General features: G+C 35.8%; 4 protein-coding genes across 5 annotated transcripts in view; all 4 read right to left on the bottom strand.

The window, feature by feature from the left end:
• Positions 1-101: 101 nt before the first annotated feature.
• Positions 102-2,052, bottom strand: LOC104265985 (myeloid-associated differentiation marker homolog). The gene is made up of 3 exons (XM_009861225.2): positions 1,646-2,052; positions 1,239-1,422; positions 102-794 (listed from the first exon to the last, which is right to left on the bottom strand). The coding sequence occupies exons 1-3, from the start codon at positions 1,868-1,870 to the stop codon at positions 346-348; spliced, it is 858 nt and encodes a 285-aa protein (XP_009859527.1). The 5' UTR covers positions 1,871-2,052; the 3' UTR covers positions 102-345.
• Positions 2,053-3,878: 1,826 nt separating this feature from the next.
• Positions 3,879-10,001, bottom strand: cytb561 (cytochrome b561). 2 transcript variants are annotated; one of them, XM_026835338.1, is made up of 6 exons: positions 9,846-10,001; positions 9,062-9,203; positions 8,621-8,719; positions 8,059-8,162; positions 6,693-6,847; positions 3,879-5,306 (listed from the first exon to the last, which is right to left on the bottom strand). In XM_026835338.1, exons 1-6 carry the CDS (start codon positions 9,915-9,917, stop codon positions 5,138-5,140), a joined length of 741 nt encoding a protein of 246 aa, XP_026691139.1. In that variant the 5' UTR covers positions 9,918-10,001; the 3' UTR covers positions 3,879-5,137.
• Positions 10,002-10,483: 482 nt separating this feature from the next.
• LOC101243160 (WD repeat-containing protein 60-like) overlaps positions 10,484-23,730 on the bottom strand; it is a 15,366-nt gene continuing 2,119 nt past the window's right edge. The window contains exons 6-26 of the mRNA XM_004226316.3: positions 20,520-20,544; positions 20,227-20,261; positions 19,838-19,868; positions 19,455-19,507; positions 19,235-19,262; positions 18,831-18,890; positions 18,351-18,464; positions 17,892-18,013; positions 17,245-17,371; positions 16,705-16,816; positions 16,132-16,350; positions 15,665-15,806; positions 15,049-15,121; positions 14,539-14,650; positions 14,001-14,113; positions 13,352-13,455; positions 12,681-12,762; positions 12,118-12,277; positions 11,609-11,777; positions 11,290-11,338; positions 10,484-10,719 (exon numbers count right to left, since the gene is read on the bottom strand). Of these exons, the coding sequence (XP_004226364.3) occupies positions 10,603-10,719; positions 11,290-11,338; positions 11,609-11,777; positions 12,118-12,277; positions 12,681-12,762; positions 13,352-13,455; positions 14,001-14,113; positions 14,539-14,650; positions 15,049-15,121; positions 15,665-15,806; positions 16,132-16,350; positions 16,705-16,816; positions 17,245-17,371; positions 17,892-18,013; positions 18,351-18,359 (1,710 nt within the window). The 5' untranslated portion in view covers positions 18,360-18,464; positions 18,831-18,890; positions 19,235-19,262; ... (2 more) ...; positions 20,227-20,261; positions 20,520-20,544 and the 3' untranslated portion in view covers positions 10,484-10,602. The remainder of the gene's footprint in view (positions 10,720-11,289; positions 11,339-11,608; positions 11,778-12,117; positions 12,278-12,680; positions 12,763-13,351; positions 13,456-14,000; positions 14,114-14,538; positions 14,651-15,048; positions 15,122-15,664; positions 15,807-16,131; positions 16,351-16,704; positions 16,817-17,244; positions 17,372-17,891; positions 18,014-18,350; positions 18,465-18,830; positions 18,891-19,234; positions 19,263-19,454; positions 19,508-19,837; positions 19,869-20,226; positions 20,262-20,519; positions 20,545-23,730) is intronic.
• Positions 20,651-23,199, bottom strand: LOC108949714 (nucleolar protein 58-like). The gene is made up of 8 exons (XM_026835389.1): positions 23,151-23,199; positions 22,837-22,887; positions 22,351-22,558; positions 22,180-22,217; positions 22,001-22,031; positions 21,320-21,351; positions 21,041-21,065; positions 20,651-20,663 (listed from the first exon to the last, which is right to left on the bottom strand). The coding sequence occupies exons 2-7, from the start codon at positions 22,880-22,882 to the stop codon at positions 21,052-21,054; spliced, it is 369 nt and encodes a 122-aa protein (XP_026691190.1). The 5' UTR covers positions 22,883-22,887; positions 23,151-23,199; the 3' UTR covers positions 20,651-20,663; positions 21,041-21,051.

Raw genomic sequence — 23,730 nt, 5'->3', positions numbered from 1 at the left:
TTTGGTGCCAGCGGTTACCTATATGGTCAGGTTATTTTAAATGTTCACCAGATACTGTTTAAAAACATTTTTTTTATTGTGAAACAAAAATAATACTTCTGTGTTTATAAATGAAACAGTGCTGAACATCAAACTTAAAAAACATAGAAAAATAAGTTACATAACTATAAAAGTACAGTGGGGTAAAATGGGATGCCGTTAGCACATATTATCCCATATTTCCTGATCGTGTTTTTAACAATTAACAAAGCTGTTTTACATAATTCTGAACCTATTCTTTGTTTACTACCAAATGGGACATAAAAGATAATAAAAACATGGTCTATTCTACTCCAATCTACGATATCACTCTTTTGGAGTAACGTCGGTCGGATTTTCAGCGTTCTTTAAAAAGAAAGCTTCTACAGCGTATAATATAGCAGTAATGAATCCAAATATATCAGAGGCCAAGCGCGCCTGGCATGCATAGTGGTCAAAGCTTGGGCACTTAAGATAACAAGCCAGTACGATGGCGGCGATTAAGTAATTAACAAAGGAGAAAGCCGACCATATAAAGTCAGCTGTGTTAAACATGGAACCGATTTTAGCGCCCAGTCCTGTGAGGTTTAATAAGAGAAATATAACGCTAATTCCCCAGCTAATAATGAATGCAGCTAAAGACCATTTCCTTGCAGAATCGCAGCCATCCGAAGGTGAAAAGCATTCGTATCCTGCAGCGTCCAGCAAAGCGAAAGTTGTGCAGCCAAGGACACAAATGCAAGCCTTGAGTATGCCTTCCTTTTTCAGCAAGTAATCTGGAAAATGAATACCACATTTTAGGATAGGCATTTAGGCTAAATATTCCTTGGGGTTCTGTAGCGTATTTACGCCAGTTTATTCTCTCTATAGGTAAGATCCAACGGTGAAGCACGTCATGGGACCTGGGATTTCAATCAAAGTTTTTCCATTATAGTATACATAGCGCATTCCTATATAGTCTGTTGTGTATATAGTATAGGGATAGGCAGTAACTATAGTAGGGTGGGCGGAGATGGGACACATTTAGCACATAATATCCAAATAGCCTGATCGTGTTTTAAACAATTAACAACAGTCTATGGGAGTCGTGAGGATACAGTTTTATAATTTTTTGAACGTTTTTTTGCTTACTACCAAATGAGACGGAGAAAGAGAATAAAAATGTGTCCCATTTTCCCCACCTTACTATATATGTCTAAAAATACAGAACAAATAGTTACTCATGCTATCGGGTGCATTTTCTTTCGTTAGATAAATCTCTACCGCATACAAGATTGTCAGTATAAACCCAAATACACAAGCGGCGATCCTCTCGTCTTGCCTTGACCCAGTGTACATGGGTAGTACAATGCTGGCCATAAGGCAGTCGAAGAATGAGAAAACGCTGATGCAAAAATCGACCGCCTGGAATGAAAGTTAAACCGTATGATAAAGTTAGTTCAGTTTGTTCTATTCTACGTTGGCTAGTTCTAATACAGTGTAACTTTTGTCTTTTTAAAATTTTCTGTTTATCCGAGAATTTGGACGGCCCATTAGTGACTACTTGGTTGGAGCAATTGGATGCCGTGTCCCACCTTTCCCCACTCTATATTTATATATAAATGGATCAACAACAAAACACATATACCTCATATGAGACCCCACACTCCATTTTCGACGCCAACGTTGTCGCAATGAAGAAATACGACAGCAATGAGCAACACCAAGCTATAATGTAAGCCGCCAACACCCAGTCCACCACGTCCCCATGCCCGCTGTCGGCTATCAGCGCAAACGCAATACATCCACACACAATGATAATGGCTCGGACGATTCCTTCAGGACTTGTAACATATTCAAGTTTACTTTTCATGGTCAAGTGATCAGGTATCTATATCTCCTACAGCACCTGAACCAAGAACAGCATTATATATAGTAGGGTGGGGTAAGATGGGACAACGTTTCATTCTTTTTCCTCGCCCCATTGGGTAGTATACAAATAACATTCAAAAAATTATAAAACTGTATCCTCACGACTCCCATAGACCGTTGTTAACTGTTTAAAACACGATCAGGATATTCGAATATTATGTCCTAAAGGTGTTCCGTCTTCCCCATCCTACTATAAATGAACTTCACTACACCCGTATGCCAGTTGTTTAATTCACAACTAATTCTGTATCTAAGCTGTTGCGGGTTAAACACCGCAGTGTCCAATGGCAACATGGGTTTACCGCTTAAACAAGAGCGCCCATAAATCAAACGGACGTTATACGTACACGCAGTTAAACAACGTACTAGAGCAAATATTGTCTCGTTAAAGATCAAGCCTTGGATCCAAATATAAAACAAGCCACGCCTGGAATTCCTGAATGCCATTACGCACGCCCTGGACAAAGTCTATGCTGTATTGCTATATATGCGGTGTTGCGTTTTCTTTCACAAAGATTACGTTTTTACGCAATAACTGTACGACTTATAGTGTTATAGCTCACTTAATTGAGCTGTACATGCCATTTATACTTTTTATTTCTATAGTAGGGTGGGGAAGATGGAATACCTTTTGCACATAATATCCAAATAACCTGATCGTGTTTTAAACAATTAGCAACGGTCTGTGAGAGTCGTGAGGATAAGGATTTATAATTCTTTAAATGTTCTTTGTTTACTACTAAATGGGACGAGAAAATAAAATAAAAAAGTATCCCATCTTCCCAAACCCTGCTGTGTATTTAAAATGGTAAAATACAAAGCATTTTTTTAGGTTTTAAATGAAACCGTTTACATTTTAACTTGTGTTTTTTGTTTTCCCCCTATGTTCACATATTTGTTCTACCTGCGTCTTCTTTTTGTTCACACGGATCTAACTCAGCCGCACATCAAAAATATACATACGTGGTAAGTCGTAAGCTGACACAAGGTACATGAAACAGAACTCCCGTGTTATAACGACTGTCGTTTTCCGGTCACGAGGAAAAATAAGTTACATTTATTCGTTTATTCAAACTAAACCCAAGTCACTGAACTAACACTTTTCCTACCTACCACCACAACACTGAAGTCCCACCACCAAAACCTTCTAATTTAAATCGATAAGCAGTTCTTCTTTAAAAACCAGAAGTTTGAAAAGTGAAGTGGAACGAACTACACCGACTACCACTCATACAATACCGTGCCACTTCACGCAGCAGTTAAGTGATTGAATGCGTAAACCCAATCGACGAAAGTACACCGCGTCTGATTTCGCCTCTTAAACGGTGAAACAGCGATTCAAGATCTTTTCAAGTTGGTTTTTGTAGGTTGCGACACGCTTATTTAAACTAAAACACGATCACCCATTATAGTTTACCTATGTGCTCGTAGACGGGAATTAGAAGTATAGAACAGAACACCCGTGTTACAACGACTGTCGTTGCTCCGCCAAGCGAGGATAAATAATTTACATTCAATTCAAACTTGAAATCTGCAATGTAAACTAAGCGTAAAATGACAATTGTTTATTCTACAAGGAAATGTTTCTGTATTTTTAAGGATAATTTATACCCACATTTTCGTAAACAGGATCTAGCAGTTGTAGATTACTGTATTGGTAGGTTTTAATGGAACTTTGCATCAATCTCGTGACTACGCAGGTTATGTACCCGGAAAGCCGTGCTCACCATATCTGCATGAAGAATTGGCTTAATTGAAATTAAACTGAAAGGTTTTAAGCTACACTTACCAATAGGATATTACAGTAAGGCACGCCATTGGCCTGTGGTTTGGCCTATTACCATGGTTTGGCCTATTACCATACCACTCCATATACAGTAAATTACCATGTCCTTGGACTGAATACGAAAAGTAGATCTCCAAACGACACATACAACACAAATACCAAGTTTGATATAAGCGAATACTGTACTGAAAACAAATGAACCAAAACACGAGTACGGTCTTACAATAAAGGTCTTACAATAAAGAGAATCTTACAGTAATTCTGTAGTACGATGACGTATCTATTACAAAAAACAACTAAGTAATCTCATATAGGGTGGGGGAAGGTGGGACACCGTTTTACATTATTTTCTCGTCCCATTTTGGTAGTAAACAAAGAACATTCAAAGAATTATAAAACCGTATCCTCACGACTGCCATAAACCGTTGTTAATTGTTTAAAACACGATCAGGATATTGGATGTTATGTAAATAAGGTGTCCCGTCTTCCCCCACCCTACTATATAAAGAAAAAAATTAAACACTTGAAATACAATAAATTAATCTCATAAGAAGAAAATGAAACACTTGTATCTTTTTCCTACAAAGCACAATCGTAGCACTGGTTTGTTTGTGCCATAAAGAATGAAATAAACATAAATAATATTTACGACTGCTTTCGTGAAATGGACAACATCTGCACATGACAATATTTTCTAATAACAACAAATAACACAAGTTACAGTACTGTGGGGTAAGATGGGCACCATTAATACAAAATATCTTATATTTTATAATGATGTTTTAAACAATTAACAACGCTGTTTTAGAGTCGTGAGGATACGGTTTTATGATTTTGTAAATCTTTTTTGTTTACTACTAAATGGGACGTTCAAAAAAGTGAGGACATAGCCATCTTACCCCAACTAACTATATCACAACATTGCAGTGTGTAGGAGATTGGTTTGTAACTTAAATAAGGAACAATAATTGTAAAGTCATAATTTCAAATTTGAAGTAATTTGATTTAAACAGCAGATAAAACTAATTTTGAAGAAAAAATTCTTAAATAAAATATTTGGTTGTTAAGGACTCTGTTGAAATAACTGCATTGTGATGTAATAATGAATAAACATAACAACCAATGAAGTAGAACACCTCATTATGACATCATGGAAAGCTTAAAACGCAATATTTATGTGTAGTTTGTATGGAAAGTATTTTGTTTACTTTTTAAACCCTGGGTCATGCATCAAAAGTAGATTGGGATTTGATTTTGGTGACATTTTACAAAAGGGTATAAATGATTGATAATATTCTCACATGGAACAAAATAATCAAAAATTGAAAAATTTTTGTCATAAACGCTTTTTAAACACAGGGGAGGCAGGGATAGTTAGACACACAATCCTGTGAAACAAATCTAACTTATTGGTTGTAATGTTTACTGATTAAAACAGTGTAGAAATTTCAGAGTGAGCCTGCCCACCCTGCCACCCCAGGTTTGGCGCCTATGGTCCCAATCACTCTGTATCTGATCCCTGTGAAAGGGCCCGGAAATGGATGGAAAGATTCTCTTCTTCTTCTGACGACTTTCGTCTCCATTCTGATTTCTGGATGATGAATAAAATGGTGAAAACGAAAGCAATTGAAACGAGACCGCACACATTTGCGATGACTGCTGTTGGTGGGAGTTTGGAATAACCAGATCCTTTCCTGTGGAAGAACAATGGACAATATTATGAAACAAATATATTATTATGATTTTTAGAACACATTGTGTGTTGATATGCTTTATAAAACTCAACAGTTTATATTCCATTCAGTCTGATGGAACAGTAGTGTTTGGAAACCGAATAACCTCCTGCAATTGTATTTTAAATCACAATTATAGTGAACTGTAGCCATTACAGTAATGCATAAAACAAATGCGAAAAATAACAATGCATATTATGATGCCTGGGAACTTATAGTCTGTTTTCAATTGTTATTCTGTAAGAAATGAATGGTTGAATGCAGAAACACAACACACAATAGTTTGAAGGGAAATTATATTTGGAAAATTTGCAGCATTTTAACTAACAATGTTTTTTTTGCGTTCCAAGTAAAATATTCACAATAAAATCATATATACGGTTATGGGCCAACTCTGGCCTAATTGGTATAACCTATTACATGATATACTGTAGGACCTCACCTATATAGGATAGGACCATGAGAGAATAATATGAAACATTATCAATTAAATTGTGATTACAAAATCTATTTTATGCATTGTGGTTTTTTTTCTAATTTTAGTTGTATTAAAATAGTATAAGAACAAGTGTATACATAATAAAACATAATGATAATGTGTAATCTAATGTAAAAAGATTGTATCAGTGTTGTATATATGGGATTGTATTTAAAATCAATATATTCAATACTTATTACATTAAACAATAGCGGGAACTCATTGTTGTCTTGGAGAACAATTTCATGTTAAAACCCATAAGGCTAAAGGTTAACAACACATAGATATATTTATCAATGGGTGTTGGAATAAAAACAACTTTATTTATATGTTAACTGTGGTGTTGGTCCAGCACCATGGCTCAATGGTTAAGCGCTTGCAATAAAACTAAATGATATAAAATCTAAAGCTCGATACTGATAGGTGTATTTGTATGGGTGTATGTGCAAAACACTTGTATGGGTGTATGTGCAAAACACTTGTATGAGTGTATGTGCAAAACACTTGTATGGGTGTATGTGCAAAACACTTGTATGGGTGTATGTGCAAAACACTTGTATGGGTGTATGTGCAAAACACTTGTATGGGTGTATGTGCAAAACACTTGTATGGGTGTATGTGCAAAACACTTGTATGGGTGTATGTGCAAAACACTTGTATGGGTGTATGTGCAAAACACTTGGCTAAATTCCATAACATGCCTCACTGTACGACTTTACCTATGCAAAAAAAGAGAAAAAAATTTTCCAAAGTATTTACAACTCACAGTTTAAAGATAAGTTTTTCATCGAGCCCAGAAATGACAGAAACAAGCGATAAGACGAGGATCGCTCCCCCGAAGAACTGATGAATAGGAAGATAAAACTTCCGGATGCTCGGCCTCGCTCCCGGGAGAAGAAAGCTAAGGAACCCGATCAGGAACTTGGGGAGAAGATGGTTAAGTTAGAAACATGAGGATGTATTAGCATGTAATAATATTAGGAATAAAATGTTTGGTATATATTTTCAATGTTCACTATATAGAATCTTACTTCAGTTTTAAAAAATATGGGTGACAAAAAATGCAGGGGAGGCAGGGATAGTTAGGCATTCATTCATTCTTATGTACAAAGTCTAACTCATTGGTTGTAACTAGCCATGTTTTCAGGCTCAGGTCTAAATCATAGACCCATGGACCCATTACATTTCTGTATTATTTAAAACACAAAGAGAAATGGTATACATATAGTAGGGTGGGGGAACATGGGACACCTTTCCATTTAGTTTTCTCTTTTTATTTGATAGTAAACAAAGAACATTCAAAGAATTATGAAACGGTATCCTCACGACTCCCATAGACCGTTGTTAATTCTTTAAAACACGATCAGGATATTTGGAAATTATGTGTTAAAGGTGTCCCATCTTCCCCCACCCTACTTCATCATTACCATTTCTACATTTTTAGATTAATTAAGTGTGTTACAAAACTATATATCGGATTCTAAGGTCAAACTAACATCACATGAGTCACATTAGATGCTACCATGCTACCCTATGTATTAACACAGGGAGGGCAAAGTACATGATCAAAGTATATAACAACAATAATCTACGATACATTAATATTAAATTAGTATTACTCTATTACTATGGTATGCAATATAATATATATCCTACTTATTTAGAAGCCAATCAAGCAATGTAATATACATATATGTGAAATGACTCATACATGGGCTAGTATATGATACATCTTATATAAGAATCAAAACCCCTTATCTAAAACCCCTTAAAAGTAAACAAAACCAGTGGTCTATCAACATTAGCAGTATAGACTATACTAAAACATGCCGCATTAAAGTCCATTAAAAGTTATTTTTCAATACTTTGTTATTATGAACATAATATTACATCAATGTATTTAATATATATGTAATAGTAGGGTGGGGAAGATGGGACACCTTTTCATTCTATTTTATCGTTTCATTTGGTAGTAAACAAAGAACATTCAAAGAATTTTAAAACTGTATCCTCACTACTTCCATAGACCGTTGTTAATTGTTTAAAACATGATCAGAATATTTTGAATACTATGTGCTGAAGGTGTCCCATCTTTTCCCCCTACTATAATAGTAACATTATATCATATGTACCTGCAAACAAAATAGAATAACCGTAGTCATCCCACACCAACTATGCAAGCTGTACATGTTGGTAATATGACCGTGGTTGTGGAATTGAAACACCGCTACAAGCCCTGCAACATAATATAACAAGAATTTAATAATTTCCTTGTCGGCAGAATTTCCCATGGTTGTGTAGCAGTGTAGTGAGTGCCATATGGGTACAATGCAGCGGTGCCAACTTTAAACATACAACAACAATATACATCAACTTAATAGTATAAAAAATTTCATTATTGAAACATAACATAATAACTTAAATAATACATTTTTTTTCGATGATAATATTATTTAAAGAACGCAAAGAAAGAACCAGCAGCGAAACATAATATTTGTACGATAAGTGTATTATGTGGTATGACTAAACTATAAAGCACTTTTTTGTTTATATAACCAACATCTTGTATGAAAACAGTAGCAATGCTTGTGTTGTGTTACATAAAACACTTATAACAAACCATGGCTCAAAAATATATAAAAAAAACAATAATCTAAAAGATGACTTGCTTTTAGTTGATCATATTAAACTAACCTACTACAACAGCTATGAAAGCCAGCAACAACAACGAGCCGTGAATTATTTTTGCTTTCAATTTCTCCGTTTGCCTGAAGACGCGATACACAAGTGCAGCTATATGAGAAAACAGAAACAGTTTGATAAAAAAAAATTTAAAAGTAAAACATTTGCATTAAAAAGGTCAATTTAATATATATTTTAGTTTTGTATTTCAGTATCGAGCATTGAACCCCGTATCTTTTGGATGCAAGCGCCTAACCACTAAGCCACGGCACCGAACATTTAAACATAACTAATTTTTACTATTATCATTCTATTATCATTCTATTTAAATAAAAGATGACGATGTCATTTAGGCGAAATATATTTCTCTATTACTACTAGTGGTTGGACTTGATTTTTGTACTTTTCATAGAACCAGATTATAACTGATATCATAAGTTTAAACCAGCTAACCTTCTCCATACAGAAACACCATTCCACATATCATACAAAGTGGATGTAAGTTGAATTCCTTTCCACTTCCATCCCATGCAAATCCACCCATATATGTATTCAACCAAACACCCATCAGCACAACCATGGTTATGCCCAAGCCCTGTGGATAGATAACAAATATAGGCTACTGCACATATACATATATATATATATAAGCTATGTATGCTATATACGAAAGTACTGCAGGAACAAATAGTGAATTTTCCATATGTATTTTTAATTTTTTTAGGGTACATTACATATGTATACCGTATATACATATATATAAATATAGGCTATATACAAAAGTACTGCAGGAACGAACAGTAAAGTTTTCATATAGTAGCCACTAAAACCAGAACTTTACCATATATACAAATATCTATCTATAAGCTATATAAAAGTATTACAGTAACAAATACTGAATTCCATATATATGGTAGCCACTAATTTAGTGCCACTATAGTCTTTACTCTTTTTATAACATTTTATAACATTCACTTTTATTGAAGGAGTAAATAATTTGTACATTCTACTGTTGTTTTTATGTACATTCTATTTGTTATTTTAAAATAAAATGTACATTCTACTTGTTATTTTTAAAGGTACATATTGAATGAAAAAATGTAACTTGTTTATCTTCGCATGGCGGGCAACGACGGTCGTTATAACCGGTTTTCTGTTTCATACACGTCGTTCACGCGAAGATAAATTAGAATTCTACGACTTTTATGTTATGTTATTTACGTACAAAATCAATTACCTGAGATAGGGCTACCATCCACGATAGACCACGTAATTTGTCCATGTCTTCTAATTCGTTAATGCTACTCATTTTAATATTGGACTATAACTATTCTATCCTTGTGAAAACAATATAAAACCTTATATATGACCTGTAATATATAAAGTTTAGCGATATCTAGGTATTTTGGAGTTTTGTATATAAGTACAAAAGTATACACAAAACAAAAGTTGTATTACATAGCCTACACATAACTTAAACATCTTTACAGTACGCTTACAACTAGCATATGCAAATGAGCCGGAGTTACGCTTGAGTTTTGTTGCCTTTTTTCTCGAAACGCAAAATATATTTTTTGGGGGGCAAAAAATGAACTATTTTTATAGTGATTAAATATCCTGTTGTGCAACACAGCTTTCTAACTTTATTAATTACCTAATTTACCCTTAAAGAGCTATTATACACAGTTTCACACTCTTGCTAACTATTACCACAGATGAGAGAGGTCATTCCTAAAGAGTTTCGAGTTTACGGGTACGAGTGGCCTCTCTCATCTGTGCTATTACTTTAAATTCATGATACTTTCCAAATGACCAATTAAACGAAATTAACAAAAATAGGCTTCTTTTATTAATTTGTCTACAATAAACAACTAATTTAAACCAAAATAGCTTTTTTATTAAAATAAACACATTTTTGCAACATTTCACAATGACAAATACCAACAATATTGCAATTTGTAAATAAATTACATTCCTGGTTTACTTATATGAGGTCAACCAAAAGATTGAACTAAAGACGTCATTTGTTCAACTTCATCGGTAGAAACTGAGTTTACAAAATGAGATTTCATTTTCAAGATCTCAAATTCACAAGAATCAAAAGCAACAAGCTGTAATATAAAAACAATGAGATATATACTTTGCAAGATGGTCTATTTTATATGGGTGAGGTCCTACAGTGAGGCACCATTACCCCAACATTGTATATGCACATTCTATTCTATATGGGTGAGGTCCTACAGTGTGGCCTGTCATGGAACCTGGGATTCAAGCCAGAGTTGGCCCATTACCCCAACATTATATATGCACATTCTATTCTGTATGGGTGAGGTCCTACAGTGAGGTATGCCATGGGGCCTGGGATTTAGACCAAAGTTGGCCCATTACCCCAACATTGTGTATGCACATTCTATATGGGTAAGTTTAACAGCAAGTAATGCCATGAAAGTTTATCAAAGGGTGCCAGGTTCGATGCTCGATACTGATACCATTGACGCGTATGTGTGTATGAAACAAAACACTCAAGTTGTAACAACTGTAGTTTCTGGCCACCCGGGAATAAAACTACATTTCATTCATTCATGTGTCCTTGGGCAAGACACGTATCAGCAATTGATCTAATCCAGTGATCAGTAATTAGGACCTCACCCAGATAAAACATAATACAAGTAATAACTTACCAGGTTGGTTGATTTTTGTGAATGACCATCAACAGAAAAACATATCACTCTGTAAATGATGTAACAATTATATTTATTAATACAAGATTTTATATTGTAGAGTCAATTTCGTCGGTCTTTGTTCCTTTATAAAAGATCAAAGAACCACCCGTGTTGTAAGGATTGTTGTTGCCCATACGAGGATAAATAAGTTACATACGTGGTAACTTGTAAGCAGGCACGAGGTGTATGAAACAGAACACCCATGTTATAATGATTGTCGTTTCTCCGCCACGAAAGTTAAATAAGTTACATTCATTTAAATTTTGCGTAGTCATACTTTTGTTCAAATGAGTCATCAGAAACAGGTGCGGCATCCATCGCCATTAGATCCCATACTTGCAGGTGATTGGTCGAATCTAACGAGAAGAACACGGATGGCCGACTGTTGGACCAATCACATGAGAGTATACTCGTGCCATCTAGTGGCCAGGATATTACAGGGGTGTCTGGGGAATAGTTCTACTTGAATATTGCTAACAATCATTCTGTATTAAACACTTTAATGTAACTTGCTTTATCCTCGCATCGTGCGAAAACAACAGTCGTTATTTCACTGTTTTATGCAGCTTGTGCCCACTTATGAGTTATAAGAGATAAATAAGTTACATACGTGGTAACTGGTAAGCAGGCACGTGGTGTATGAAACAGAACACCTGTGTTATAACAGCTGTCGCTGCCCCGCCATGCGGCGATAAATAAATTTCATACATTCATTCTAAATCTTAGCAAAACAAATAAGTAAAATTTACAATTTCTAAAACAAAATTTCATGTTCTATTATCTTACCTCTATCCAACATAAACAGAGCAATATCCCCGCTTTTGTAAGAAACCAACATCAGTGTGGAGATGAATTGATTGAAAGATATTGAAGTCACAGATGATTTATTACCAGGGAGGTTGTACGTTCGTGTCTTGTTTTCACGAGTGCAGCTTATAACATCACCCTGTGTGTGGGAGGAAATGATTTTGAATAAATGGAACTTATTTATCCTCGCACGGCGGGGCATCGACAGTCGTTATAACACAGGTGTTCTGTTTCATACACCTCGTGCCCACTTATAAGTTACCATGTATGTAACTTATTTATCCTCGCGTGGCAGGGCAACAACAGTCGTTATAACACAGGTGTTCTGTTTCATACACTTAGGGCCAGTTTACAAGTTACTGACACACCAACCCATAACTTCCAAAATAGTTGTGACTATTCGATGCAAAAGTCTTGACAAACTTTAACTTAGGCCGGGGTTCAAAGTCGCCTCGCGAGCCATGGAATACGCAGTAGCTGTAGAACCTTATCTATAATGATACAGAATAGCATTAATAGTAGTAACTATTTATAATACTTACCAGATCTGTCCCAACATAGAAAGTATTTGAATCTGGACAAACGGCAAACGTAGCCGATCCACCAAGTCCTGATGATGAGGGTCTGGAAGCAATTAACGTTTGTGTTAATTGGGTTTATTTATATTGTGTTTATATGCCTTGTGTATAAGAAGGCAACCATGTTACAAGCTAAGTATGTATATAAATACACCATGAGCACCAAATCTGGGAAAACAGAGTATTTTTTGCACTGCATTAATCAGTAACCTATACTGTGAGTTTGATTTTTTCACAGGATTTTGGGTCTAACTATTCCTGTCTCCCCCTCCTTTTTAAAAAGCTTGGCCTCTAAATACCTAGCAGCTTAGCGAGCACAAAGTACAAACAACTTACTTGTTTGATATCGCGTTGAATTTATGACATTTGGGTTTCTATATAACCAACCAAAGGGGTGCCCTTTATATACCAAACTATACCACATATATATTCTGTTACTTCTGCTATCAGGCATATATATAATGTATTAGTGGCTCATCTGGTATAAAACGTAGTGTATTTCCAACGTTTCGTCTGCCATACGCTGAGACTTCATCAGGGAATGGGCAAACTTTATTTTTTTATACCAGATGAGCCACTGATATATTATTTATACCCCACAGCAGGCACAGGGTGAACACATTCACACGACTTACTTGTTAGAAATCACGTTAATGACGGAACTTTTAACAAGCTTTACCCGGCCATGCGGAACCAACCCAACGTCATCATCAACATCTGATATAATATCCACAACAACCTGGGGTGGGTGGGGGGTAATGGGGGTCAGTAATTAAGCTTAGGGGTTATAATATATAGGGGTTATAGTTATAGGTTATATAATAAGTTATAGGGGTTATAGTTATAGGTTATATAATAAGTTATAGGGGTTATAGTGGGCTTGTAATGCCCAACATAGGGTATAAGGTGTTTGTTAGTGCTCATGGAAGGGAACTTGGAAGTTTATTTCACATTTATTAAACTCATTTTTTTTACAAAGCACTAATGTCTGGGGGTGGGTGGAAAAGCAGCAAGTTAAGTAGTGATAATTGACCAATTAAAGATAATAACTAAGATATTGGTCAAGTGGTTCTTTTTTCATAGCTTTAATTCCCTTCATGTTGAAACAGAAATCCTTGTTAAACTAAGGAATGACTGTATCTTGTTTATCCTTATGTGAGGGGGTAACAACAGTCGTTATAACACTGCTGTTTAGAGTTTGTTATTAGTGATCATATTTTAGTTTTACATTCAACTGGGTTGGAGAAGTCACCGGTTTTACATTAAAAACTTTGTTTGTCTTACCCATACACATAAACGTGCTGACTCATCGATTGAAAACAGCTGACTCATGTTTTCAAAACTCCCAACGGAACCCAAACAAACAATGGGTGAAGTGTGAATCTCATTCTGCCAACCTGGGGGTTAGGGGTGTTATCACGACAATAACATTTAGTTGAGTTGAAATGTTTATATTCTATTCTATATGGGTGAGGTCCTACAGCAAGGCACACCATGGGATCTGGGGTTTAGACTAGAGTTAACCCATTACCCCAACATTGTATATGCACATTCTATTCTAAATGGTTGAGGTGAGGAAGGACATGGGACCCGGGTTTTACAAATGAGACCTTAGGTAACACAATTAGCATTACTGCAACCCAGTGGTCACTAATGGGTTGTAGCACCCTGGGTGTTGGGGGTAATGGCGAACTCAGGACTAAATCCCAGGTCCTATGGCGTGCCTCACTGTAGGACCTCACAAATATAGACTAGGCACCCATTAGTAACATTAAACCTCACTTTAAATTTGCTTTAACCCTTGTTATATTACATATGCTACCTGTAGTATACGTGGCGTTTCTCATCACTGTCATCATGTTCTTCTCCAACTCCATCTGTTGGTGCATAGTGGTTGGCTCTGTGAGGTCATAAAGCAACACGCAGCCATCATCCTGAGGAATGTGACGTGTTGGAAACATATAGTAGGGTGGGGAAGATGGGACGATTTTAGCTTTTAGCACATAATGTCCAAATATCCTGATGGTGTTTTAAAAAAATAACAACAGTCTATGGAAGTCGTGAGGATAACGATACAGGTTTATAATTCTTTGAATGTTGTTTGTTTACTACCATGTGGGCATACGTGCTCTTATATTACACCAATTAACTCAGTGGTCACTAATAAGTTGTCCAAATTGTCAGCCATACATGAACAATCACCCACAAAGTTACATATGTGGTAACCAGTAAAAGGAAACAGAACACCCATTTTATAACGACTGTAGTTAACCGAGAATAAAAGGATAAATAAGTTACAAAGTTTGAAAGTTAAACAACAAAACAAACCAACCGTTCCAACAAACAATATCTTCTTGTTATGAGCAAAACAACAAGTCACGGGAGAAGCATCGCAGATTAAGATTCTATAAATAAAAAGATAACTTGTGATTTTTTTTACAAAAGTTAATAATAACATATATGACATACTTTTGCATGACTGTTGGGGTAATAGGTTAACTTTGGACCACATCCTATGTCTCCTTGCATTTTAGATAGAACAGCACTTTTTACCTAGGTTCAGAGACGCAACAGGCTTTAACATCTGGTGAGGACCATGGCATAGCACCCTAGGTGTTAAGGTCATGGCTCATGGGGCAACCTAAACACCAGGTACAATGACACACCATGCTGTAGGCCCAGGTCCCATGGCATGCCCCACTGTAGGACCTCACCCATATAGAACAGAATGTGCAAATACAATGTTGAGGTAATGGGCCAACTCTGGCCTAAATCCCAGGTCCCATGTCATGCCTCACTGTAGGACCTCACCCATATAGAACAGAATGTGCAAATACAATGTTGAGGTAATGGGCCAACTCTGGCCTAAATCCCAGGTCCCATGTCATGCCTCACTGTAGGACCTGACCAATATATCCATATTGAATAAAAACACACCCCACACTCACCTATAAGGTTGTTCATTATTTGAAACTTTCCACACGGTGATTATCCCGCGTTGGTCGATTCTCGTCGTAACATCATGACACGCACCACCGAACGTAACAGCAATCATACCATTACCAAATATGGTGTGGAGAATCTTACGCCCTGTATGATACAAGACATCATAGGTAACATTGAATGAATAAATGTAACTTGTTTATCCAATGACATTCGCTGTAACACAGGTGTTCTGTTCTAAACACCTTGTGTTTGTTTACAATTTAACAAGTATGTACTTTGCTGGTGATTGTTTTTTGTGGGATTTTTACTTTTTTTATATATGGCTGATGTTACCTTCGAAACAGAAATGAGTTTTACATTAAAGCACTGCAGTTTTAAGCCTAAGTATATGCAATACATTATCAAGGAGTTGGGAGTAATTGTATTTTGTTTGTGACGAAGTTAACCCACATAGAAATAACAATCCCACCATGCAAATATGGGATGTTTGTGTTGAATTTCGTTGACGCATCGCAACTTGTAATCGGGGTGAACGAGTTTGGTTTGTTCCCTCGCCACAAGAGGGCTTCTTCAAACGAGGAGTCGATGATGTCACTAGCGTAAACGAGGAACTCGCTGAAGCGATTTGAGTCGTCACGCATGGCTGCCAACATTCGAAGGTGGGGGGAATCTTCTGTTACTGTTGTGCCTGGGGGTGTATGGGTTATTAACTTGGTGTTAAATGTTGGGGTAATGGGCAACTCTGGCTTAAATCCCAGGTCCATTGCCTAACCTCACCCATATAGAATATATATAAATAAACTTGGGGTGCCGGGTCAATTCCTGGGCTAAATCTCACATACTATGGCCATACATAGTAGTCAAACATAGTAGAAATGTCATCTGTCCATTTGTCATTAGCTATGTGAAATATGACCCCAGGAATTATACTGCTAACAATCTTACAACCCATATTAACAAAACATGGTAGTGAACACATTTCAACCATTGGCCCTTCGAAGTACTATAGGTAATATACCAATGCCATAGAAACAACATTAACCTCCACATGCAATAGCTCCATCTGGTGGATGTTGCGACCACCGATCCCCGACTTCTGGTTGGTCGGTTTGAATTTCAATTTCGATCGCGTCATCATTACACTGCGTGGATGCCTAGGGGAAATTGGGATTTTTTGAATAAAAATGATAAAAAATCAAGTAGAATTATTCTTGATAACTTTTTCGCATTCTTTTTGTTTATCTTATAAATATGCGATAGTGAAAACCTGGGGGAAGTTGGGATTTTTGACAAAATACCAATGTTATAAAATTCAAGTATAATTATTCTTGATAAATGTTCTTAAATTACCATACTTGATCAAAACTATGAAAAAATACATTTTTTGTCTATCTTTTTATTTATATATTTTAGCCTAAGTGGAAGGTTCCAAGCCATGAAACCTGAGACATGTGCCAAAGTTGGCCCATTACCCAAACACCCAGGATGCTACAAGCTTTAATGACCACTGGGTCGGGGAAAATTTCCATTAAAAAGCAAGTGTTTACTATCAAGAAAACTATAAATGTGAAAAAAATTTCACCTGTCCTGAGTTCTGGCTTCCAAAGTTCTTGATATAGAAGTTATATTCAGTGACTGGTGCAAGGTCAAACAAGTCAAATGAATTGAAATCAAGTTGGATCAAAGTCAGCAGATCATTTCGGCGATTCCTGAAAGATTATATGTACTTAACATTCTTAAAACTATTAAATATGGTCTATTTTATCCTTTGTGGAAAAAGTTGTACAGTGAGGCATGCCATGGGACCTAGGATTTAGGCCATAGTTGGCCCATTAACCCAACATTGTATATGCACATTCTATTCCCTATGCGTGAGGTCCTACAGTGAGACATGCTATGGGACCTGGGATTTAGGCCAAAGTTGTCTATTACCTTGACACCCAGAGTGCCACAACCCATTTAATGCATTTAGTGTCTTGTTTTACCCAAGTGCCTTACCCAAGAAAAAAAAACTATATACCTATCAGTACCAAGCATTGAACCCGGTATCCTTCGGTTGTTTTCGTTCTTACCTTATTTCATAGCAAAATATAAACACATCTAAAAGAACTTAAAATAGGAACAAGATTCAATGATTGCGACATTCTATTTCATATGAGTGAGCATTACAGCTTGAAATAGAAAACATTGTTATTTCATAGAAAACATATATAAAGTTTATTTTCTTACAAAACTCTCTTCCTTGTTTTACTCTCAACGCTCCGTTGCTTGGCACCCGAGAAATTAATCGTCGTGGCAACCATGTCATGTGACCTCGATGATGCTGAGTCGTGTTCCGAGGTCGTTTGGTTCTGGGTGGAGTTTAAGTTTATTATTAAAATCAAAGGTAATTATGAAGGTTTATTCTATATGAGTGCGGGCCTACAGTGAGTCACGTGGGACTTGAGATTACCCATTACTCCAACACCCAGAGTGCTACAACTCTTTAGCAATCACTGAGTTGGAGCAATGACCGTTAAGTGTCTTTCCCAAGAACATAGACTGTTACTTAGATTTGAACTTTGCATGTTATTTCTAACATTTAATTATCCTAATTTATTGGCTCTCTTTGGTCACAAACCTTCCAAATCAAAATTCCCATAACCTGCACCACGCACAGTAATCAACCAATGTATTAAAACTTCTCACCGATTGCATTCGTTCACTGGTGGCTGAGTTTGTCCTCGCTGAATTAACGCGTTCGTTCTCTTGATTTATGGCACGAATGATCGCATCCACCTCTGGGTTCCTCTCTTCGTCACTCTGTGAGAGTGGATGTTTGATGCGGTTAATAGATGGGTTATTATTAAATGTAACTTGTTTATCCTCGCGTTTCACGAAAGTCATTAAAAAAAAGTTAGTTTCAAAATGAATGAATGTAACTACCTTTATCCTCGCATGGTGGGGCAACGACAGTCATTATAACACAGGTGTTGTTTTTTATACACCTCGTGCCCGCTTATAAGTTACCACGTATGCAACTTATTTATCCTTGCATGGCCGGGCAACAACAGTCGTTATAACACGGGTGTTCTGTTTCATACACCTCATGCCAGCTAACAAGTTACCACGTATGTAACTTTGTGGGTAATATTTTCTATAATGCTGATAAACAATAAATATTTTCACCTCATTTTCTTCAAAATCATCTTCATAGTCCTCGAAGTCGTCGTCGTAATCATAGTTTACCTGGTGATGGAAAAAGCAACGATAACTTTATTCTCTTTACACACACTTTTGATTCTATTAGGTTTAACTTACTTAAAATAATGGCTCGTCTGTCCACTAGGTGTAGTAACCACGCTTATTTCCTCCAATTAAATGTAAATATGTTTTAAACTGTAAGCGTGTTTTAACAACTGTTGTTTTTTCGCTATATCCTGTCTTTTCGCTTAAAATATTTCTAAATCTTCGCTACCGTAATCGAAGAGACAAATAAAAGTTATTATTCTATTCTATATGGATGAGATTCTACAGCATGCCACGCCATGGTTACCCCAAGTTTAAATTTAATAAAATCAGATTCATATTACCTCATCGTTGTTAACTTCTTCTTTTTCACTAAAAATATAAAAAACTTTTATAATACTGCTAAAACGCGCTACGGAGTAAAAACCATTTAAACACTTCTGAGTAAAAACATTTGTGTGGACTCTAGTTTGACATTTTAAAACTACCCAAAGTGTCAAAAAAGCCTAAACATCTACACGCAATGCTTATACAACACACACACATATAAGATAAACCACAGACCTTGTAATGACTTTTGAATATTTTTCGTCCTCATCATTTTTTGTTCGAGGTTCCTGTATAAGATAAAATACAAACATTAACACATATGATAACTTATAATTACATTTAACATATAAATAAATGCATAAACCGATGTAACTTGTTTGTCTCTGCACGGCGGGGCAACAACAGTCGTTACAACACAAGTGTTCTGTTTCATACACCTTGTACCTGTTTACAAGTTACCATGTATGTTACTTTGTGGGTGTTTGTTTTTATGTATAGGAGTATGGCTGATAATTTGAACAACTAATTAGTGATCGCTGGGTTACAGCGATTCAAGTCTGGCATATACACCCAACAGCATACACCTCTCTGTAAAATTATTAATAAAACAGTTTTACCTTAACTTGTGATCTTGACTTTTCTCTTTGTCTGTAAAGTATGAATTTGAATGAGTGTAACTTACTTTATCCCGTGGCTGGAAAACAACAGTCGTTATAACATGGGTGTTAATATATTTATGCCAGCTTACGAGTTACCATGTATGTTACTTTGTGGGTGATTATTTTTTGTATTTTTTTTTGTATGGCTGTTAATTTGGGCAACCCATTAGTGACCGCTGGGTTGAAGCAATTGCCGTTAAGTGTCTTGCCCAAGGCCACAAACGCCCACAATGGTAGCAGCGTCGAGCCTTGAACTCATTACCCCTGGGTTATAGGCAGGCGTGCTAACCATTATGCCACAGCGCCGGACAAAAAATATAATTCAACTACAAGATTCACCAACCTACCTTTTGTTTCCTTCACTGTCTTTATATTTAGATTCCTGTTAAATCATAGACAATTTTAAATGTTAGCAGTTGTACATATATAACAATTAAGTTTTGTAATATATATAATTTGGGACAAGTTTTATGATGTTTGTAATTTATTTAAATTTATCAATAAATTTTAAGTTAATTAGTAATAAAATAAATACAATAAAAAATGTCTTAAATAAAACTTTGTCAAAATAAAATTTAAAATTTTGTTAAAACAAACAAGTAAAACATGTTTCACAAAATTACAAAAACTTTCAGCTCACTTGTTCAAACTCCTCTGCTTCTTTCCTAAAAGTTAAAAAATAAGTTTATCTGGAAGCACTGAAAGAGTATTACAAAAATCGGGAACACTAAAATTACCTTTTTCTTCTTTTCTCTTCTTTTCTTTCTCTTCTTCTACGTTGTTCCTAAATTGGAGATAAAAATATAAAATTGACACCTGTGATTTATAACGGAGTTGGTCCATTTCCCCAACATTGTATATACACATTCTATTCTATATGGGTGAGGTCCTACAGTGAGGCATGCCATAGGACCCGGGATTTAGGCCAGAGTTGGCCCATTACCCCAACATTGTATATGCACATTCTATTCTATATGGGTGAGATCCTACAGTGGGCATGCAATGGAGCCTGGGATTTAGGCTAAAGTTGGCCCATTACCCCAACACCCAGGGTGCTACAGCATGGACAGATGTTATAGCTTGCCACTCACCAAAAATAAACCATATTAAAATTTAAACTTGTTTAAAACCACCATCCATCACACAACAAACCAAACTTACCTCTTCCTCTTCTACCCCTGCATTCCTGGGTAAAAATAACAAGTTAAATTTTATGTTTCAGCAAAAAGTATAATGTCACCCCTGCCTGTTTTTATCAGCTGCACGTTGCACCCCATATTTTTTTAATTGCCACCTATTTAAAAGTTTTACCCCTATTTTATAAGTTGCCCCCCCGTTTCATAAGTTGCACTCCTCATTTTATAAGGTACACCCCTATTTTATAAGTTGCACCCCATATTTTATAAGTTGCATTCATAATGTTATTCTTTTCCATCCTACCTTTGGTGTTGGTCTTCTCTTCTTTCATGTTTCTATTAGTGAATAAATCCAATTAATATTATTATTTCTAATACATATGTTAGAATTATAAAAAGGCAAATAACTTTTCAACATAGTTAAAGCATTTTTTGCACTGTTTAGTTTTATTCTGAAGAAACAAGGCTAAATAAATGCCAGATAATCTATGAATGAATGTAACTTACTTTATCCTCCTGTGGTCGAAAACGACAGTCGTTATAACACGTGTGTTTTGTTTCATACACCTCGTGCCCGCTTAGGAGTTGCCATGTGTGTAACTATTTATCCTCGCATGGCGGGGCAACGACAGTCGTTATAACACAGGTGTTCTATTTCATACACCTTGTGCTTACTTGTTTAGTTAGCAAGATTATTTTGTGGGTGATTACTTTTTTTATATATGGCAGATAATTTGACAACCCATTAGTGACCACTGGGTTGGAGCAATTGTCGTTAAGTGTCTTGGACACATACACCCATAATGATAGCGGCGGCGAGCCTTGAACCCGTTACATCTGGGTTAGAGGCGGGCACGCTATTTGTGCTACGACGCGAACCATATTTACAAAACAAGTGTAATATGCCTGATAATAGCTTGTACAAGTAAAGTAACAAATAACTTATAAGAAGTTATTTAGTTTTATTTAATCAATGCCACCTCACCCTTTCCCTTCTTTCCCCATCTTTTGTTGCGCTGCATTAAAATATCAAGGTTAAAAATTATTAAGTCTTGAAGAGATTTTCTGTTTATTTATAATCTTAAAGATTGTCATTTGACGGGAAAACATCATCCGGTCGTTAAAACAACAAATCTACACATCAGTCATCAACAATATATTTACCTTCCTCTTTTTTCCTCTCTCTCACGTTGTCGTCTCTCCTGTAAAAAAGGCAAAAACTCTTACGATAATTATAACATTAGAAAAAAACAGTTATAGCTAATTTAAAATACCACATCATCCAATAAACACATTAAATAAGTTTATAATTAGTAAATGCAAATGCTGTTTTACCTTTTCTTTTCTCTTTGCTCTTTCTTCTGGTGTTTCATGATTTCTTCTCTCACTTCTGCCTTCTTCTTCCCTTTTCCGATGTCTCTCTTCTCTCCTTTTTTCTTTTTCTCTTCTATAATCTTCTTCATCACGAATTTCATGCCTGGATGATTTTTCTCTCCTTTCTCTTTTTTCTCTTCGTTGATCAGAACCTTTTGGAACTTGTCGTCTGCAATAAAATACATACGTTTACTGTTCTGTAACTAAAACACAAATACAAGATAGTCTTATAAGTTATATATATATATATAAATATATAACAATCCAGCACATGCACGAAACTTTAAAAAATACAGGGAAGGGGCGTATATTTATATATGAATTAATGCACTAATTTTTAACACAGGTAATTCTGCTGCAAATTTCACTTAGTAACCACAAAAAACTTTCCAAGTTAAATTCACACAAATGACACAGTATATTCAAAGCAGAAACATTATGTCTCACCTTTCTTGGTCTTCGTTTTTACTTCTATGTTTTCTATTATCTTCATCCAGGACCTGACAACAAGATACACTGATTAATATACAACATATAGTAGGGTGGGGGAAGATGGGACACCGTTTCCTTCTATTTTCTCAGCCAATTTAATAATAAACAAAGAACATTCAAAGAATTATAAAACTGTCGACTCCCATAGACCGCTGTCAATTGTTTAGAACACGATCAGGATATTTGGATATTATGTGATAAAGGTTCCTCCACCCTACTATATATATTGTTCAATATGAACTAAACATATTGTTAAACTACATTAACTCACCCTGTGTGAAGAATGTTTCTCTTTGCGGACTTCTCTGCTGTGGGAATCTAAGCAAGAAAGAAATCAATGAATGTAACTGATTGATCCTCGCGTGGCGGGACAACGACAGTCAACATAACATGGGTGTTCTGTTTCATACACCTCGTGCCAGCTTTAAGTTACCACTTTTGTCAAAGTATAGAACTTTGTCAAAGTATATTGCATTCACCACATTAATCAATGAGGTTCCCTATGTTTGACAACTCTGAATGTAACTGTATTTTAACAATGTCACCCCAGGTTTTACCCTGTTGTTATGTGTCTATACAAACAAGCAGAGCCAAAGTATATTGCATTCATTACATTAATCAATGAGATTCCCTATGTTTAACAACTATGAGTGTAACTGTATTTTAACAATGTCACCCCAGATTTTACCCTGGTGTTAGGTGTCTATACAAACAAGTAGAGCCAAAGTATATTGCATTCACCACATTAATCAATGAGGTTCCCTAATGTTTGACAACTATGAGTGTAACTGTATTTTAACAATGCCAAACCAGATTTTACACTGCTGTTAAGTGTCTATACAAACAAGC

This window comes from Ciona intestinalis, chromosome 8, assembly GCF_000224145.3.
Source record: "Ciona intestinalis chromosome 8, KH, whole genome shotgun sequence".
Lineage (NCBI taxonomy): Eukaryota > Metazoa > Chordata > Ascidiacea > Phlebobranchia > Cionidae > Ciona > Ciona intestinalis.
This window is presented reverse-complemented; position numbering and strand designations above follow the sequence as displayed.